This window comes from Macrosteles quadrilineatus, unplaced genomic scaffold (assembly GCF_028750875.1).
Source record: "Macrosteles quadrilineatus isolate MER2022 unplaced genomic scaffold, UCM_ALF_1.0 Scaffold_3__2_contigs__length_128488019, whole genome shotgun sequence".
Classification (NCBI taxonomy): domain Eukaryota; kingdom Metazoa; phylum Arthropoda; class Insecta; order Hemiptera; family Cicadellidae; genus Macrosteles; species Macrosteles quadrilineatus.
In genome coordinates this window covers 47303351-47324183 of record NW_026542596.1, presented here as the reverse complement: position 1 = coordinate 47324183, position 20833 = coordinate 47303351, and the positions used below count along the sequence as shown (strand labels likewise).

General features: G+C 34.2%; 1 protein-coding gene across 2 annotated transcripts in view; it reads left to right on the top strand.

The window, feature by feature from the left end:
- LOC128990629 (uncharacterized) overlaps nt 1-20833 on the top strand; it is a 48676-nt gene that overhangs the window by 26666 nt on the left and 1177 nt on the right. For both annotated transcript variants that reach the window (XM_054413103.1, XM_054413104.1), the window contains exons 3-12: nt 7205-7359; nt 12386-12518; nt 13267-13421; nt 14515-15036; nt 16539-16782; nt 17106-17250; nt 17618-17781; nt 18203-18406; nt 19000-19167; nt 19596-19762. In XM_054413103.1, the coding sequence (XP_054269078.1) occupies nt 7205-7359; nt 12386-12518; nt 13267-13421; nt 14515-15036; nt 16539-16782; nt 17106-17250; nt 17618-17781; nt 18203-18406; nt 19000-19167; nt 19596-19762 (2057 nt within the window). The remainder of the gene's footprint in view (nt 1-7204; nt 7360-12385; nt 12519-13266; nt 13422-14514; nt 15037-16538; nt 16783-17105; nt 17251-17617; nt 17782-18202; nt 18407-18999; nt 19168-19595; nt 19763-20833) is intronic.

Below are 20833 nucleotides of genomic sequence, written 5' to 3'. Positions count from 1 at the left end.
AGCATTGTATCATAGATAAAACATACTTGTATTTAGACGTGTGATTGATTACTGGTCTCAAATCTTTGTCTAGTTCATGTAGGTCAACACTGATCGCTAGTGTAGAAGAAATTTTGTTTCTATTATTTTAAGGGTTGTTTTCATGATTTGTTCCTTTACTGTTTGGTTATATAACTAGGAGACCAATTATTGTTTATTATTAGATCGTATTATTTGGTTAAATGAGGTTTTAAATGGCTGAAATAACTATAAGAAACAAATATATAACAAAAGACAACTTCTACAGTGCAATGTACAGAACTAACAATAAAATTGGCTTCAACTGTTCGATAAGGGCGGGAAATCTACTAAGGAAGTGTGTCATGTCTAACTATGATAATACATTAACCTTATTTTCCAGTTTGTATTACTATATTATATTCGGATGCAAATTTTTTAGTCACAGATATTAGTTTTACAGAGGTAACTAATAAAGCAATATTTGTATTTATTTGATTTCATCCTCCGAGTGGCCAATTTGAAAGTTTTTTTTTCTCTTATAATTGACAAGTGTAGTAAGCAGGTATTATTAACAAAATGTATAAGAAATCAACAAACAGATCTTTGCTTCTATTCAAGAAATGCTGAACACATGAATATTTTAAATATCACAAATAGTCATATTTTATTACAATTTGAATAGGCTAGTCACTTTGAAATCAAAGACAACTACTTACACCCATCAACAAAATAGTATCGGTGCAACTAATGGAAATCTTATGTAAGAGTTTGTTATTCTATTGTATTTAGAAGTATAATTAACTATTATTGCATATTTATTAGTAATTAAAACAGTCAATTACATGAACAAAAAATTTAAAGTATCTCATAATACATCAAAGTACTTCAATTTATATTAGCTGCTGCTGTCCCCGTGCTTCGCAACGGGAAATTGCTGCACTCCAATCTGTTGTTAAGCCTTGTAACTTTTTATTGCTATAAAATTGGTTATAATAAGGTTACAATAAGGCCTATTGAATACTCTAATTCAATTATCAATTTAATTTCACCCCACTCTGTAAATAAAACACGTGATTGGAATTTCTTAACTTTTTTTATTTTCTGTTTATATTGCTTGTTTATTTCATCAACAGCATTACGCCTATAAGGCCCATGCTTTTTTATTTTAAATTCTTTTTTTTTGTGTTTATTTTTGAGTTTATAAAGGGATTCTGCTCATTTAAAGGAAAATATCTTTCTAACAGTATGCATAGATTTTCCCTGCGATGCACACGAGCTGAGAAAAAAGGATTTCAAGAAACATGCTAGCCTATTATACATAGGAGGATTACACAATGATAAAGCAAAAAAATCATATATTTAAGAAACTCTTCGGACAATGCATTGATGTCAATCTAATGAGAAATCATGTCAATCTAATGAGAAATCGTGTGGGAGAAAATGAAAGTAGTTTTGCACGCACATAACATTGAATAAAAACATGATATCCTTGACATCTGCAAATACCTATCTGATGATATTAAGTGATAAGTCGGCTCTGTCAAGTCTCCTTTCTTATCTATCTTCCTTATCCCAGACTAGTTGCTTTACCCATATCACAACTGGGTGAAGATGCAGAAGAGAATAATGTGTTAAAACCTTCGCAAGCACCCACCATAGATTTAAAAATAGTATATTTCATCACTACAGGGCCTAAAGTGACTGTTTTTGACTTGTGGTCAAGTTTTACGTGGCGAAGCTGACGTCACAAAATGAGCGAGAGTTGAAAAAACACTTTTGTTCGTGTGATAAACTATATTTTTCGTCATATTCCACCTTGAACAAACTATGTTACGAAACTAAAATTGTTTTCATTTAAAGATAACCTCTCAAAACTAACTTGATTTAAATTTAATTTGCAAATGTGCAAACCACATTTACATTGGTTGCAAACCAGCTATTTACTAAGTGATTCAATCGTTTTGTTTAGGATTGTGCTAGTGTACATTATACTATCAATATGTCTAACTATATACAATAAGAAAACAATTAACTACAATCAATTAAACAATCGATACATACTTTCAATAAATGCAATGGTTTACAACCAAAATTTAATAATTACAACTGCGTTGACAATACTAACAGCTGACTTTTACTTCCTAGGGGCTAAAAAATAGCTATTTACATTACAAGTGTAGTAAGAGCGTTTTTACATCACGCAGGTGAATGTTGTGCAACGAGCGGGAGCGAGTTGCATAATTTACCGAAGTGATGTAAACACGCTCTTGCGTAACGTGTAACGTACAAGATTTTACCTGACCCGACAATATACAGGAGGTTACGAACAATATTTTTCATTATCCATTTCACTCATCTTCTAACAGTAACGTTCATTTACAAACAACAGCTAGGTTAGGAAAATTCTTCAAAACATAACAATAAAATTCAAGCGCACAGCTGATTTCTAGCGTTGAACGTCGTTGGCTCCATAGAGGTATATTTTTTAAGTTAAGCGCTCAATGTTATTTAAATGGGTTTCATTACATCACCGAGTGAGTTTTTTTCAACTTTACATCACTCGAGAAGTAACGAAGTTATATACATCACGCTTGGGATAGGGAAGTTTAACATGGCGGGTTAGGTAAAAACTATAAATACTGTACATACAATTGTTACAGTAGGGTTTATGTAAAAATTAATATTTTGGCCAGGAATTTCCCATGACGGCGCATTCATTCAAATATACAGTTGATGGTTCTATGGTTGTCAGTCGTACAGTTTTCTCAAAAGTTCATATTAATTCCTTATGCACATTTGATTGATAAGCACAAATAATGTCAAACGAGTTTTTCACCAAGCCCCCAATTTAAACAGATCGGACATACCCTCCTCAGTGAAATTGTGATAAAGTTTAAGAGGGTTCCCTAAGCCCGTCGAAAATCATCAGAAAACCGCTTTGCGCGGTATCAATTGTATCATATGCGTTTCCAGTTTAAACATTTAAATTTTGACCCACACACCATTTTGAATATAAAGAGTGGTTCTGCTAAGTTTGCTTTTTAAAAAATTTCTATGCTTACGCAATCAGGGGCAACGACTTGTCAAAGTTAAAGAACTTTACAGTTGAATATTAGTATTTATTTATGAAATTATCCATTTTTAATTTTTAATAAAGCAATAATAGTGCAAAATTAAACTAAAAATATTAAGTCTCTTTTGATTTTGAAAAAAAAACTTATTTTTTATATGTGCAAAATGAAACTGCGTAAAACCTTGCACGGCGAAAAGTGCTATGATTCTGACGGGCTCTAGCGGCCTTTATCGAAACTACTGTCTCGCGGAGGGATACAAACTTCACACATTCTTCATTCATAATATTATCCCCAAGATTTATCCATGACCTATGAATAACATTATTAATAATTATTATAAACCAGTTAAGCAGTATAAATAAGTATAGCTAAGAACCTGTTGATAGTATAAAAACGTTCAGACATGTAGGTTGTAGGATATTTGGAAAACGAAAACGTTTCAAATTAATATTACATTTGGATAGATGAATCTTAGAACTGGTAGGACTTCATATAGGTAGCCTACAAATTATTATCTTTCTCCAGCAAAACGGTCATTGGTTAAATATACACTTGATGTGGTGGAAAGTAAAATTGGTCCCGATGATGAAAATGTAAACATTAAAATGAAGACATTAAGGGTTTTTTTTTTGTTTCCAAGGAGGTCAATCAATATTTGTTTACTTCCTACAACTCAAAGCACGCCCATAAGGCGAGGCTTTATTTAAATAGATTTTATATTTCTCAATAAGCTTGTAAGTTTTTAGATTTTCCCATTAAGTTGTTCTTAGCTACATTGTAGATAAACACATAGAGGAGGGTACCAGATATTTGAAGCTAGTTCCGAGACTGTATAAACTAATACTGGTTCATTCCGGTATGTTTTTTCCTTCGTGATGGCATTATTAATGTTATTCTTAGGTTGTCGGCTACTCATCACTAAAATAAATTAATCACAATTTACTAAAAAATGTCGAGGTATATTTCAAGTCTACATCAAAACTCATCTTCAGCCTCTAGTAACAACATATCAAGTAAATAAACTATGATTTATAATGTGTGTTTATAAATTAATTAACATATGTTTGAATTATTTTAAAATTAAGTTAGTAGGAAAAAATTTTTATATGTATATATTATGTAGATGTCACAGTTAATTTATTATTGTTTTTCCAATTTTAATTTTCTTCTCAACCTCTTCTCGAATTAAAGGTATAAACATAGGGCTGACAGAGCATTTAAAGTATCATCAGACGAAGAAGCAAGGAATAAGGAGATAGAAATAATCAAAGAAGAATTTTAAAGAAATAATTATCCCTTAGATTTGATAATTAGGGCCTTAAATAAAACAAAACAAAATCTGTTAAATAGAAATAACTTAAGTAGAAATGAAGAAAGACCTAATTGTACCATATCTATACCGTATGTCAAGGGTAAGTCTGAAAAAATAAGAAGATTGAACAAAAAGTTTAATATAAGAACAGTATTCTCTTCTGGACCTACATTGAGAAGTTTTCTGACCAGAGTGAAGCCCAAGAACAAAGATCAAGACACAAAAAATATAGTTTATGTTTATACCCTGTGAATGTGGAAGAAGTTATTACGGGCAAACATCACGACCTATGGAGAAGAGACTAAAAGAACACCAGAAGAGCATTAGTAATCATTTGGAGAGTTATTCCAAACTAAGTGAACATGTTTTCTCTGAAGAACATAGAATACATTGGTCTGAATCAACTATGATCTACCAGGAAGCAGACTGGAAACTAAGAAATCTTAAAGAAGCTGCTTGCATGGCGGTTGATAAAAGAAGCATATCCCAACCTAGTGCTACAATCAGCCCTATGTTTATACCTTTAATTCGAGAAGAGGTTGAGAACAAAATTAAAATTGGAAAAACAATAATAAATTAACTGTGACATCTACATAATATATACATATACACATTTTTTTCCTACTAACTTAATTTTAAAATAATTCAAACATATTTTAATTAATTTATAAACAAACATTATAAATCATAGTTTATGTACTTGATATGTTGTTACTAGAGGCTGAAGATGAGTTTTGATGTAAACTTTAAATATACCTCGACATTTTTTAGTAAATTCTGATTAATTTATTTTAGTGATGAGTAGCCGACAACCTAAGAATAACAAAACTAATACTGGTTAAACATAATGTAACCGGTTGGATTTTCTCCTTGGATACCATTGAGGGATTGTGGTTAATGGTTAACGTTCCTAAGATTGAGACTTGCTTGATGTCATTTTAACAAGACGAGAGAGTTTAAAATTATAGAGTATGGCATAAATTATACCTCTGTTGCTTGTAGAGGAGGAATGATTGAGTTTACATCAGCCATTGCTATCAAAGACTTCCTACCTACATTTCATGATGACTTCTGTCTCTCTTATAATGATAACATATGGTTGTAGCACATATTTATTTTTTCATTACTAATATACGGTAGAGTTGTAGATATTTCTTTTTTCAGTTGTAAAACTGTAGCGTATAACCTCTGATACATGCGCATCGTCTTGTTGTTGGTGGTATAAGTTTTTGAAAAAAATTAAATTCAACCATTGACGTTTTACAGTGAAGTGGACGACTGGACATCCCATGTATATATGAACTACCTGTAGACACATTATTTTTTGTGTGTGTTATTTTAGGAACTCAGTGTTGAATGAGCCACTCACAGAATGAGTTACGCAGTCTAAAATTGTATTTGCACACTTAAGTATGGTTACTGTGACAGTTGATGTGGCATAAAAGATGCCGTGGTTTACAATAAGATAGTCATTTCAGTTTGGCTTGGTTAAACAGTTTATTCAATTTAAATTATTAATTTACACCAGCCATCAATTCAATTTCATCCATTTCCAATGAAAAACTGGTTACAAATTTAACATGAGAATGAGATGTCTACCGGTATCTAGAATCATGGTCAAGGATTGTAGCTTCAAATAAAAATAATTTATTCCTAAAACTCAAGTAATTTGGACACACATGTATATGTTAGCGTCTATTATACATTATTGTAAAAAGTAAGCATACAGAGATAGCCTAATATATACTCCTGAGTCGTGACCAGGTATAGTAAAATGAAGTGACACTTAAGAATCGTTATGGCTGTAATTTCCACATAATTGCACATTGTTAAGAGCATGAAGTTAATTGCAATACTACTGTAGAAATTGGGAAGCAAAAGTGCATTGTTTTGAGTATGAGTACTAGAAATTGACAGATGGCAGTATTTATGAACAGACTATTAAAAACATCCTGTTCATTTTACTTTTTTAACCCTGAATGAAGGTCATAAATTACAAACTATGCATATAACTCACATAGATTTATTTTTAACGTATTGGAGCTGTCTAAAACCTTTCAACCTGAGTAAATGTTTAAATTCACGTCATTTCAGTTTGGGGGCATATTGCATTTCATATCACAGACACTCATACAAAGTTTAAGTGGTTTGGCAGTCATGCCTGTTATTTGAAGGAATATTTTATTCAATCAGCAGTCAGTGAAATGGTTTGTGTCAGAACACTGTTGTCCTCCTCCACAGTTATTGCCACAATAGAAGACATCCTGTGATGAAGGATGGTATTTACTGCATTTACATACTTTTGTTGGAACCGCCAATTAGAGGTCGCGGCTCTTTTGACCTATTTGGCATGAAGAAATGTGTTTGTTTGTTTTACTATTTAAAAATCGTATACGTTTTCTACTTAATGTTTGGACTAAAGTTAGTTTTCCGTTCTGCAATTATTGGCAATACTGCTAGGTTAATGGAAATATAATTATAATATCATATAATATCAAAGCAGCATTAAGGAAGGCTTGTCATCAATGACGAAAATAACAACCTATTTCAATGCTTGAATGTATCAATATTCAACATGCTACTAATGTTTTATATTTCTCATCCAGTATTATGTTCCGCAAAAGGAAGACTGCCTTGTAGGAATGACACAGTGGTGGATTCAGACAAAATTTGGAACAGGGTTTTCATGTTTGATCTCATCCCACGACCCATCAAAATTGCTTGCGAGACCCATAGTTTGGAGACAGCTCTTCCAGAGTGTTAACGTAAACAATATATAATAATACATCTTACAATAATACATTGTATGTTGTTGCAGCTCTATACGTTCTCTACCCCTATCTCACTATCCACATGCGAGAGCTCGGCATCAACGTAGAGGAGGCGGCCATCATGTCAGCTGTGACACCTATTGTAGCCATCATCATGCCTCCTATAGCCGGGGTGGTCGCCGACCGCATCGGCAACTTTAAGGTGAGGTGACAAGTGTATAATGCTGGCCGGAACTGTAACCCTTCATGTAGTATACATCCCATCTCATGCTGAAATCAAACATTGAGTCGGCAGAGTATGTTGATTTAAATTACTAATTTCTGTCAAATACGCCAACTTTTTCAACCAAGTAAAACTTAAAGTACATTTTACTATCAACAATATTTGATGTCAACCAACAGATATAACAGTGAAAAAACTGTATAAAGGAAAATATAAAATTTTATACTGTAGCACATTCTGTGGAGGGTTCATAAAATTTTTGTTTTTTTTTCAAATAAGTGTGCAATTATCAATTACTCATTTCTGCCAAACTGATTCTTACTTTAACATCTTTTTGAGTTACATCAACTATACTTTAGTATGAAAAAAAAACTGAAATATAAAGTATAATTGGACAATTTCCTCCACTTTCACACACTAGGTTTTAGACCGGAACCGTTAAACACATTATTTCAGGTTAGGTCTAGAGGGACTCTGCATTTCCAAAGCCATTGTTAAGTGGCAGGATTTGAGCAAAATGTTGCGTTCTACCACTGACAAAAATTAATATAAAAAATCCCAAGATAATATGTAATTTTGACCGTAACACACACTGTGAGTCCACTGTATTATATTTGAATGAAAAATTTGCTACATCTGGTCTATATAGAATGTCTACTTCAATACCATATCCCAAAGTCAACGATTGTGGGCTGTTCAGTAAAGTTATAAACTGCTTTGTGACGTATATAAATTATTTCTTACAGCTTATTTTAGTACAGAGTCAAATTATTCTAAATTATTACTAACTCCAATCTGAATGTCAGCAATAATAGTTTAGTTTGAAACATAACCGTGCATCAAGGTCCAGGTCCATCGGAAGAGAAACATTAGTGGACCTCCGTGTCCACCTTGAAACAATAGACACTGTTATCAAATTACAATCTTCCCTGATGTCAATGTCTAAGTAATCTATGTACAGGGACATGCAAAAAACATATGAGAATTAAATGCAAGTAATTATAAAAATTGTATTTTATTCTTAAAACATAATATAATTAATTAGTTGTTTTTTTTTTACTTTCACGTAAAAATTTTGAAATTGAATTTTTTTTAACAGATATGATGGCTAGTTCTTCAATTGATTAAGAGTTGGCCATCTTGGATTTTCTGTCCATAATGGCAATGTTAATGGTCAAAGCATATTACGGCATTGTTTATTAAGATAAAAAGTCACAAAATATCTCATTTTAAAGCTATTGAAACCGCAGATGTGATTTGCTTTCTACTTTTTAATTTTTATTATTACGAGGTGTTAGCCCGTCCTACGTACGGGAGTAGTCAGTTAAAAGTGTGTATAAATCAGAACAGCTAGCTAACACGTATATCGAAAAATTTTATAGCAGCCTACAGTAGAAAGAGTAATTATCAATTGAGAAAGTGTATAAGGCCTAGTCAACGATATCACCTTCCAATTCCATCGCATACCTGCCTCTTCCATAATCAATATCACCACAATACAATTACTCATACTATGCACAATTTCCAGTAGGTCTGAATAGAAACTCCCTAAAATAAAACGAAAACATCCAACAAAATTCACAGTACACATAATTATAACGTTGGTGTCCTGTGTGGACGAATCGTCCACACATATCCTTTATATCAATTGCTAAATAAACAAAGAAAAGTAAAAACAACAACATATAGTTTGTTTTGGTAAACAGCTGAGTCAAAAATAAAATATTAATATTCATTTGATCAAAAGAACTGGTCACATGTTGAAGGAATTTAAAACGTAAAACACGGTAGTAAAGCTAGTGACGTAATAAATTGTCTATTATCCATTTCGTTATCAGTTCTAATATACTTAATAATTAAACCACCCACATTGAATCAATGTACACGGTAATTCCCCGTATTCATTTATTTAAACTATAAAATATTCAGCGCCTCCAAACGTAACCACAACTAAACACACGCCAAACAACTTTTTAGATTTCATAAAAGGATGGTTAGTCTAATTGCAGAATCCTAGGTCAATGATGACGTTGTGCTCAATCTATGTCATTCATATCTGTATAGCCTATCTTTGGATTAACCCCGTCTGGGTTGTGGTGGTAATTTAAAATTGTATTCCTGAGGATTTTTGATCTCCTTCTTTATGACATCAATATTTCCGGGCCTAATCCAAACAAAGTTTAATCATTCAAAAACATTGATTGTAAACAAACCAAGATGAATTAAAACGTGTAAAAAATGGATTTTCCTACCCTTTCCTAAAAAAGTTGAGCAGTATAATAATTTGCATATCCTTGTTTTAAGACTCGTGTACAGAGCCTCGACTTGTATACATCGATGGTGTTACTTTTCTCGGTGGTCTACTAATCTTACTTATATCCTAAAAATCAATGACGAATCAGAGTAAATAAAATAACCTCATAGTTATACAGAGCATTTTTATATTTAACCAGCTGTTAGTTAACAGAAAATTATGTTGAGCTAAAACAAACCGAATATTGCAAAGATTTATTTAAAAAATCCTTTGAACATCCTAGTATATTTAAATAATCTGTCATCCTCTTATCGAAGAATTGAACGTATCAATGATTAGCATTACACGTAGTATAAATAAGTCAACCCTTAGTATGTCTTTTAATTTTATCCAAATGCTGAATATGTGTTACAAACGCTGAATGTTTACAGCTGTTATGTTAAACAAATTTACTACACCAAAAGCTAGTTTAGAATCTTAGCGTCGGCTGCTAGACTTTTCAAAAATTAAAACTTAATTTCTAAATAACTGGGACCCTAAACTAAAATTATGGCTTCGACATTCCCTAGTTCTCAAAATTATCTTTCTTTCAACACAAAAATCATGAAAATCCGTCGAGTGGTTGATTCAGAATCGTGAAATAAAAAAACCCTTTTTCGTTTTAATATTATAGATTTTGTCAAACTACATTAATATATTGAGCGACTTAAACTGTGATTTTTTCAACCTCTAAAACAAAAGTTTTAGAAATCCGAAAAGCAATTCACACGGAAAATATATTTAAGAATCACATAAAATTTTCTGCTTGGTAATCAAGCTTACGGTGCATGATTAATATCCTTCAACGTGAACGCATGTTTTTGCTGATTGGCGCTCGGACAACCACTGTTTAGCCTGGAATCTGACATTCAACAACAATGCAAAATGATTGACTCCTGCCAACTCTTAAGGTCTCAGCATAATGTAATTTTTTTGAAATTTCTTTTTCAATTGTATTTTCTTATTTTCACCAATGGTAATGAAAATCAAATCAGTAAAAATTCCTAAAATTCATTTATATGAGTTGTATTAAAATTTAGAATGGTTTATAGGGGTTTATGTTGTTCATAAAATAACTTCATTCATTTTTGGTTGGACAATAAACTTTTTATCAGTTTATCATTATAAACTGCTTGATCATATGGATCTCCATCTGGTGTTGTTTGAATGTTTGATCATCATTAACCGAAATAATTTCAGATAAACTTTGAAATGGTTCAATGCACAGTAATGATTGTTTAACTTCGTTAACACGTAAAAGAGAGAAAGCAAAGTGAGTTGTCTAGTACAGTTTGTATACTCTGGTTACTTAAGCTGAGCCACTGTGGAGACAAGAGGAAGTCGCTGAATGGATGATGGCCGTCGAAGCAAACCAATTACCTTTTCCACGGCTCACTAGCCAAGTTCATTTCCCTTGGTCAGTTCTCGCTGCAATGTCCTTACATAATTGTTTGGAACTGACCCCGGAGAGTGTGAGAATTTTGAGGCTTTTGTGTTCTTATTCTGCGATAACGGGAAAAGAATGATTAAGTGGAAATAAACTGTTCTTGTCATGAAATGGCACATTTTGTCAGGAGTATGACCTAAATAACAGTTTTTCAGAGAAATAAAATTAAAATTGCTGTTTCAGACTTGACTCCTTGTTAAAACTTTTCTAAAAGTTTACAATTTTTATTAATTTAGGAGAATTTTAAAAGTATCATCTTCTTGTGATAATGGAACTGAATTCTAGGAGCATGCAACTATAGTGTCATTAAAGTTATAATTCGTAATATTGTAATATTTTACTTCTATTGTATTTGTTTCTGATGTCGCAGTATGGAAAATGGACACAAAGGGCATTTGTACCTGAATGATAATTTGCTTAGTTGAATATTGTTTAAATGCTTAATTGCATATGCATTAGAAGTTTTGCTAGCAGCTTTCTCACAATTTGTTAAAGTATACAATATGTCATTGTAACCTAACAAAAACGTTTAAATCTTTTTATTTGGTTTTTGAGTTCTACACACATAACAAAAGAGTTACTTGTGGTTTATTTTATTGTAGGTTTGTCCATCATTTCAATTCTCGTGGCTCTACGATTTGTCCCTATTATACATCTATATTTTGGATTTTATATTTTTTTAAGGGTTTTGGTTAACTAACATAGGCTAAGCTTACAAGGTTATACGTCCCTTCAGTCCAAGTAATTCCTTTTCTAGTACATTGACTGTGAATATATTTCTCATTCATTAACCTAGTTTCATCTACAGAAACATGAACATTCTCTTTGTACATTATCGTTATTATTAGGAAATATTCTATTTGCACACTTATCACTAATAAGGTTTATATTACCTGGCTTTTGTCTCCGATCCTCGGTAGTTTTATGAAACTACAGCCATTTCATGCCTATTATTGGCACATATTCAGGTTTGTTGAACGCTAGCTTCTTTATAAAACATCCCTCGGTGTTGAGTTCGTCATGGTTTTACAAAAAACATGTAGACATTTACACACACAAAAGCACGCAAGAAAAATTTAAACATTAATTAAAGAACGACTGCGAAACGTGATGCGGCGCCGGTGGTGGATAAGTCGCACCATGAAATTGCACACTTATCATTTTTGAATGTATAAAAACATCTAAACATAAATTAGAACTTTTGTAATTTAGGTTAAAGAGCTGGTCGGCAATAGACTCTGGCTATAGTAACTGATATGTTTCAGTACATTTTGTCGCTGTTCAATGCGCTGGGAGGGGCGACATCGCTGTTCTTGCTGCTGGTACCGGTCGGTCGTATCATCTTTACCTACCCAGACAGATCCGTGTTGGCTGTGTCTTGTCCTTCCAACGCTGAAGGTGAGGCAGTCACAACAGCTGATGTACTTGGTTGGGTCAAGCAGTGCTGTAACTTTTAATCTTACCAATACTACCCATATTTCCCTTGCCAAATGTTTGAGATGCTTTGACCAAGTATAGAACTTGGCTTTCCACTATAGTCTGTCCTAAAACTCAAGAATCCCTGAAGGAAGACTAAGGGATTTTGTGCACACACCCACAAATTCAATGGGATTGAGCCACTGATGGTGCTGATGATGACATATGTGAGTCATTTACTCAGTCGGTAGCGCCATGGACTATGGCCCAAGGCAGCAATGTTGTGAGTTCAGATCCTGGTACCTACCTCTACTTTTTACCAGTACACTTCACTCCCGTGTACCAGCTCACCCTTGCTTTGCTGGATATGTCTCACTCACAGGTTTTAGTCTATGTGGATGAACAAATGCAAGGTTAAATGAAGCTACAAATAAGCAATTTCTGATTTCTGTTGTAGTTTTAACCAAGTTTCTTAGGTCTACTTACTGTAAACTATGTAATCTTTGTCACATCAACAATCACAGTAAGAAACACTTAAGAAGAAGAAAATAATTTTATTGTATCACATTCAGTCAGGGGCTCATTCAACTACACCGTGTTTAATTAGATAGTTAAAAAATTCAGGATGGATAAAGGAACCTCTATCAAGGCTGAGGCAGTTGAACCAGGATTGCTTAAGAGGGTGTCTATTGCAAGAATTAATATCAATTAACGAGCAGCATTTGTCAAGGTATGTTGAGCTTGACGTTAGCTGAACCACATCCGTGCATGGCGCTGCCGTCCATTCTGCGCACGCAGAGTAGCAATGACAGCGTAGAGCTGGAGGCCCGACTAGAAGCTTGTGGTCTCATCTGCACCAGACATGCATCTGACTTCCACCCTTTGGTGAGTTATCATAAGAATTTTCTAGAGCTAATTAACAGTTTCAGCAAACTGACACATTCTTTCTTCCATTCGCTTCACACTAAAATTGAACTCTGTAACTTTTATGAGCACAACATTTGAACAAATTATACCATATGACTAGATTGAGTAACTAAAAAAAGTTATGAGGCCTGGAAAGTAATATAACTCTCACTCACTCACTCCCATGGTCATTAATGCCCAAGGCGGGATTTGGCCGCACCAACAACTGCTCTCCATCTCTCTCTATCTTCTGCCTCTTCCATGGCTGTCCCCACTTCTCTGACATCATTGACATCTTCTCACTATCCCACAATCTCTTCTTGGGTCTTCCTAATGGTCATTTCTCTTCTGGCTTTCCTAGGCTTGCTTCCTTTAATAGTGAATCCCATTCGCTCTCCGTAGTGTGTGTCCTGCCCACCTTATTCTCCTTGCTTTCGCATGTGCTACTACATCATAATCATTATAGGCCTACATATTTCTTACCTCCCTATTATGCTGTTTTCTCCATTAATATCTGGTAAAATAATATTCTGGTAACTTTAAATACTCTTTTTGGATAGTTTTATTCATTGTTCTCTTAAAAAATGTAAAAAATTGTCAATTGCCTATATAAAATGGAAAAAAATGCTAGAAGCTTTAGATACCTTGGATTGTACAGAAATACCGAAATTCAAAATAAACTGCATTAGAGTTATCAGTAGCTGGACATTTTTACTTTCTCTCCCTCCACATAGTAGCCTGTCTATATGGAGAAAGTATTGTTTTTGTAAAATTATATGAGTAACACTTTTGGGTGCCCCTAAACGCATAAAAGGTGTTTTTCTACAAGCTCGCTTGGCTATGACTCAAGACAGACCTTAATCCATGGATAACTCCTGTTTTAGATGCTGTACTTGAGACGTGACATTTTAAAGTAAGATAATTATCTAATAGCCTATCAGTACCCCTATAGTGTCAACAAGTATTTCAAACCATAAAGTTATTACAAGTGACTATGGATTCATTTTGACTTCTTACTGTGAGTTAAAGTCAAAGTTTAACGACTAATACTGAATCTCTTTTTCTATTCAAGGTGTCAAAAGGACCAAAAACAATTGAGGCAGAATCAACAACCATTCTAAGGACAAGAAACTACACTGTTTTGGTCAAAGACACTTCAACAGGAAATGTTGAACAGATCACTTATTATCTCCATGCTGATGATCTCCCTCTTTTCCGTTCCCCTCGGCCCGAAGATGACGACAAAAGAAATCACAGACTCATGCAGAACAAAGCACATTTCCCCACATCCGTTCGCCAACTCACTGAAACCACATATTTCTTTCCTACAAAAGGATTCCACAAATTGTTTTGCTCCTTGGAAAATGTTGATAATGCAACAGAAATAGTCTCGTGCCATATAGAACATCCTGAAGAGTCCGTGAACTACCCTATCAATATACATAGAGGAATGATCGACTTGAAAGTGAAATCTGCACCAAGCTCCAATCCAGCCAACATGAAAGTACTTTACATAACAGACTTTGAGACATCAATGTTGCCTCAGGATCCACTCAAAGTCAATGGTTTCATGGATGTTCAGTGTGGACTCGATGTAAGTTTTCCACTTTTTCTCTTTTAATTGGTATAAATACTTCTTTTCCAGACAACACTAGATGTTTTTTTTTTCAACAACTAAACTCTTATGTTACAAATCTGATAAGTTTTACCTTAAACATTTGGAAATCCTTAAAAGAAAAGAAAATTCAGAGTAGTCAAATAATAAAAATCAGTATAACAATTACAGAGTATAACAAGAACTTGTGTTGAATTCCTCTCAAATAATAACAGTGAAAATAAATAAATTTGATTTGTTAAACAAATAAACAGCACAAGTATGACTAATTAACACATCGTCCCTTTGTTTTTTTAATGCTCATGTTATAATTCTGGGAATGAAAACTATTTAATTTTGATTTGCCTTGCCTTGACATTTTATTTATTCAAAATGAAACTCCTGTTTTCTCTTAAGTCTCTGTCAGTCATCACATAGTGTGTGAGTTGTACATATTTGAATATACATAGCTACCTAAAATAAATTACCTGTAGTTCTTTGAGCAAAACATATACAAACAAAGAAGGACTATAATACTATAATTGGGTAAACACACTTATTGTCGGGACCACGTAAGTTTGCAGTTGAGGGAGGAGCCTATTTACCATATGGTTTTGAATGAACCAATGAGAACTGTGCGGTGTTGCCAAATCTGTTAATACCAGCTGATTTTAATATATTGCTTAGTATATTTTAATTAGTGTTGTCAACGGGCCTTGTGGCAACGTCGCACAAGCCTTGTCTTGTGATTGGCTGCCACCAACTGCAAACTTACGTGGTCCTGACAATAAGATAAAATATAAAATACACTTAGTCATAACAAAATTCTTCAAAAGCAACTAAAATTTAAAAACTTTACAAAATATAGCATATTTCATCACCAGGGCCTAGATTGACTCTTTTCGACTTGAGCTCACACTTTACAATCGAGGCCAAGCCAAGGTCGGAAAATGAGCAAGGAAGGTTTGAAAAGACTTTTTGCCTGTGTGATGAACTATATTTTTTGTCATATTGCACCATTATTTAAACAAACTATGTTACAAAACTAAAATAGTGTTAATCTTAAGATAACCTCTCAAAGTTACATCTAACTTGTTTTCAATTTAATTAATTTGGTAATGAAAACACTGCTGTTTGGTAAGTGATTTACTTGTTTCGTCTATTACGATTGCGTTAGTGTACATTTCTATCAATATGTCATACTATTTACAATAAGATACAATTGATTAAACAATCAAGACATAGGCCTACTTTTGATACATGCGATAGTTTACAATCAAAATTTACAACTCACTTGACAACAGCTGATTTTTACTCACTAGGGTTAAAAATGCTTTTTACTTCCAAGAGAGTAAAAATGATACTTTACAACCGCAACGCATGCATTTAAAACGCCTGTTTTTGCTGCAGTAAGACAAAAATTGAGTTTTAATCATATCATGTGTTATTGCTCGTTTAAACCTGCAAGACCGATAACTATTAGACCATTAATCTGATTGTAGAACTCAACAGATGAACTGTCGGTGCTAGTGCCACTGCTGAATCCAGAGAACAGTTTAGAGACAGACTCAGTCCTACATCTGGAGGACTGCAAAGCTTCATGCATCGCGACTGTGCCTCGTTCCAAACTCTGCACTAACAAAGATACTGTGGTTGAGTATGACATAGCTCTTACATTCTGGACCTACCTGTCTGTAAGAGTGTTCATCGGAATGATCAGTGGCACTGCTTTCGCTATGTTTGAAGGTAACTTTCTCTTCACTTTATCTTAAATGTTTTAGCTTTATTTTATAGAAAGAAACATTTTGTTGATTCGGACTAAGCACCTCTACATGTACCTAAAATGTTTGTATGTTTTTTGTCGTTATTGTCAATAAAAATGTTGAGCATGGTAGCAAAGTGTGGTAAGTAACAAATATAGATGTTTAAAACACAGTATAGCTCAAAAGCTTATACAATTTCCCCAAAAATAAGCTTTTTTTACTCAAACACTCCCTATTTTAAAACATAGATCCCAAGCCAGGTGGAATGTTTACTTAGGCGTCTATTTTACCGTACTTATCCTACAGGAGCTGTGATCGCAATTCTGAGGGAACACAAGGGAGACTATGGACTCCAGAGGATTTACGCTTCCATCGGAGGAATGATCAGCTCTCCTCTGTCTGGAATGTTGATAGACTACGCAAGTGAGAACAAGGGATACACAGACTTCAGGTGTGTATCCATCTCTTTCTTTTGGGATAGCTGAAGAAACAAAACACAAAAAAAGGTTTAAAGGGATAAAATTGGTTGTGATGGCAAGTGCAGAAACTTCTTGCGCTCATGGCAGTGAACAACAGAGCCAGGTTCATTTTTGAAGTCATAAGTGAACAGTCCAAACCCTGATTTTGTTATCATCTAATTTTTAACTTTTATGTTGCATCATTAGTTGTAAGCCTAATAACAAATGTCATCCAGGCCTAGAACCATTCAGATATAGCAACATTTGTTTATAAAAACCTTCTTAAGTTTTAAGTTCATCTTCTTAGAAAAGTCGTATCTGTTGTGGAGGTCTCATTGAAGTTTAATGATTATGTTTCAGACCTGCCTTCTACCTATACGCTGGACTTAAGATACTCAGCGGGTTTTTGATGCTCACCATCAATCTGCAGTTCAAGTCGCCGGCTCAAAACGTGGTCGCTGATGTTTTAACAGTACTGAGGAAGGTTGAAATTGTAGCACTGTTCATCACATGCTTCATCCTTGGTAAAGAGACTTTTGATGTGAATCGTTTTTCTCTGCATATTGGTGTTCCTTGAAGCGTTTTTAAGATGTTCCAAGTTTTGTTAGTAAAAACTTAACAACATTTTGCTGAGCAGGTCTCATAACTCTGATGCACATTTAATTGTAAAAGCTCTAAAGAATTTACAGTAATTCCTTTTCGTTCGAGAATGAAACTGAAATAATACATTGGTTCCAATTTTTTCCAAGCTTCAAAAAATGTAAAAGCCTCTTTCTTTCCTCATGATCGAACCTGAGTGAGAACTTCTGACTACTAGGCAAGCACCATATTTTCACTCAGCTTTCCAGCTGTTCAATATATATAACCCCTCAAACAAAAATATACACCTTTACTACCTTTACTTTTCACGTACAGTCTTACAAATTTGTTTTACAACGTTGGCAGGTACGGCATGGGGTTACATAGAGAGTTTCCTCTTCTGGCTACTACAAGATCTCGGAGCCTCTCGCAGTCTGATGGGGATCACCATCACCATTGGAGGCATTGCAGGTCTGCCACTACTGGTTATGTCAGGACCAATCATCGACCGCATCGGCCACGCCAATGTGCTCTTCATCGGCTTCATATTCTACGCCATTCGACTGCTAGGTAAAATTTCAAATTCAAATTTAATACTGAATTGTATTTGTTGTTCATATTGTTATTAATTTTTGTGTGTTTAGTTTATGCTTTGTTGAACAGTAGCTGATACATGGCAAGATATCTTAGCTCGTAGTTGTTTTGAAATTATAACTCTTGCCTATCATGTTTTAAATGACTAACCATGCATAGTAAGAGGTGCATCTCTCAAAGAGCATTTTGCATAGCCTAAATAATAATACTGTGAGTTACGTAATTTAGTTGCTATATTTTTTTATGTCTAATCTTTACATCCTAAGACGCTTAGTTCTAGTCCGGAACCGTTTTACAAATTACCTCAGGCTTGGACTTAGGGGTTGCGGTATTATCATATGGCCAAAAATCCATTAGTTATTGGCAGGATTTGAACATGGGACCTCGGGGATTAAGGCATAATCTACCACCAGACCACCTAATTCCCCTAACATGTAAATCACTAAGCCACATTATCAAACAAAACACTACACCAATTGATTAAATATAGCACTGACACTCACAGCACAGTATTAGGACCAGGATGAGTGTAAATGTACCTAAAGAATAACAATCAACTCTGATTCCAGGCTACTCCCTCATCTACAACCCTTGGATGTGTTTGATATTTGAAGCTATGGAATCCATCACCTCGTCATTGGCCATCACCGCGGCTGTCACTTACGCTGCTAAACTGTCAACCAACACCACCGACTCCAGCATTCAGGGCCTGCTTGGAGGCATCTACTTTGGAGTTGGTGAGTGATCAACTTAAGATTCACCGCGATTTTAAAATACAGTAGAGTCCACAACTCGGCAAAATATGGAACGGAAGAGTTTCGAGTTTGAGGAGTGCTGAGTTTTGGAAAATGGGGAAAACGTCAAAACTCTGACTTGCAACTGGGACATTTTTACACTGATTAGTGATATTTATAGTAATCTTCCATAAAGTATCTATTAGCTTTTGAACTCCCAACTTTCTCAGGTAAGCTAGCGATATGACAGGTATTCAGGATTCATCTCTCTTGGTTGTAGGTTATCGTCCAGGAGCTAAACTCATTTGTCGAGTAATGGGGATTCTTCCTCATGAATGCATTTGTAATGTATTCAAAGTTCCGTTTGTCCATAGAGGCAATCATTGGTAACATTAGGTATTCTCTTTGCAATACAAGTTATTGTTTCACAGGCAAGGGGTCTGGAAGCTTGGTGGGAGGTTATCTCATGAAAGCTGTGGGTACACGAGCCACTTATCAGATATTTTCCGCAGTCACCCTTGTTACTGGCTGCCTCTACTACGCCTTCAACCACCTCTACATAGTCAACCGGAAACACTCAGAAAAAGATATTCCTGAGGTATGAACTAGTTGGATGATTCTTAGCTTCGTTCATATTTATTATAAACCTTAATTTGTTTTAAAAACCTGGTTCTAAGCTTGGCCAATAATCAAATCCATTTGTAAGAGTAAGGAATGTTGAATAGTATATTTCATCACTAGCTTTCGACCCGAGCTCAAGTTTTACTGAAAATGAGCTAGGGTTGAAATTGAAAAGACTTTTTATGAACTATATTTTTGTCATATTGCATCAAATGTAAGCAAATTAACTTACAAACAAAAATATTTTTCATGTAAAGAAAACGAACGTTCTCAAAACGTCTTCAACTTGTTTTCAATTTTGCAAATGCAAACAAGCAGCTGTATTTTGATATTCATCATTTTGTCTATTACGATTGTGTTAGTGTATTATACTATTGATTCGTCAAACTAATGACAACAATTCAACTATAAGCTTAATGTTGTATTTTTCTCATTAGTTTGACCTTTTGTTATTAGCTACAACCAATTAACACAATCGTTACATACTTTTGATAAAAGTAGATTGCTTACAATCAAAATTTACAACTGAGTTAATAACAGGTGACTTAATTACTCCCTAGGGTGAAAAAGAACTACTTTAGACCCGCAAGCAACGCATGTAGGCCTATGACAATAGTTATTTGTGCAACTAGTGAGCAAAGGGAGCAATTGACTCACTCGAGAGAAATACTTACTCGAGGAATGGTTTCTCGAGTGAGGCAATTGCACTTTGCACTCGAGTTGCACATTATATTTTTCCTACAGTTACCATAAAATAAATAAATTGGTAAAGAAACGTAACATATTTTTACACAGAAGTGAACTTTTAATATGACATTTAATGTGAAGTAACAAATACAACAATACAACAGCTGACCAGCTGATTTACAGCCAGTGCTGCCAACGTATTTCGCGCGCATACAACCTTGTCTGCATGTTACGCGCTCACTATTTCGTGCCTTCACGTTGCAAATCTGGAGTGAGACAAAGTAATTAGAGTGAGACAATGTTAACATTGTCTCACTGATGAGCGAATTGGCCACTTTGCTTTCTCAAATCAGTGAGAGAA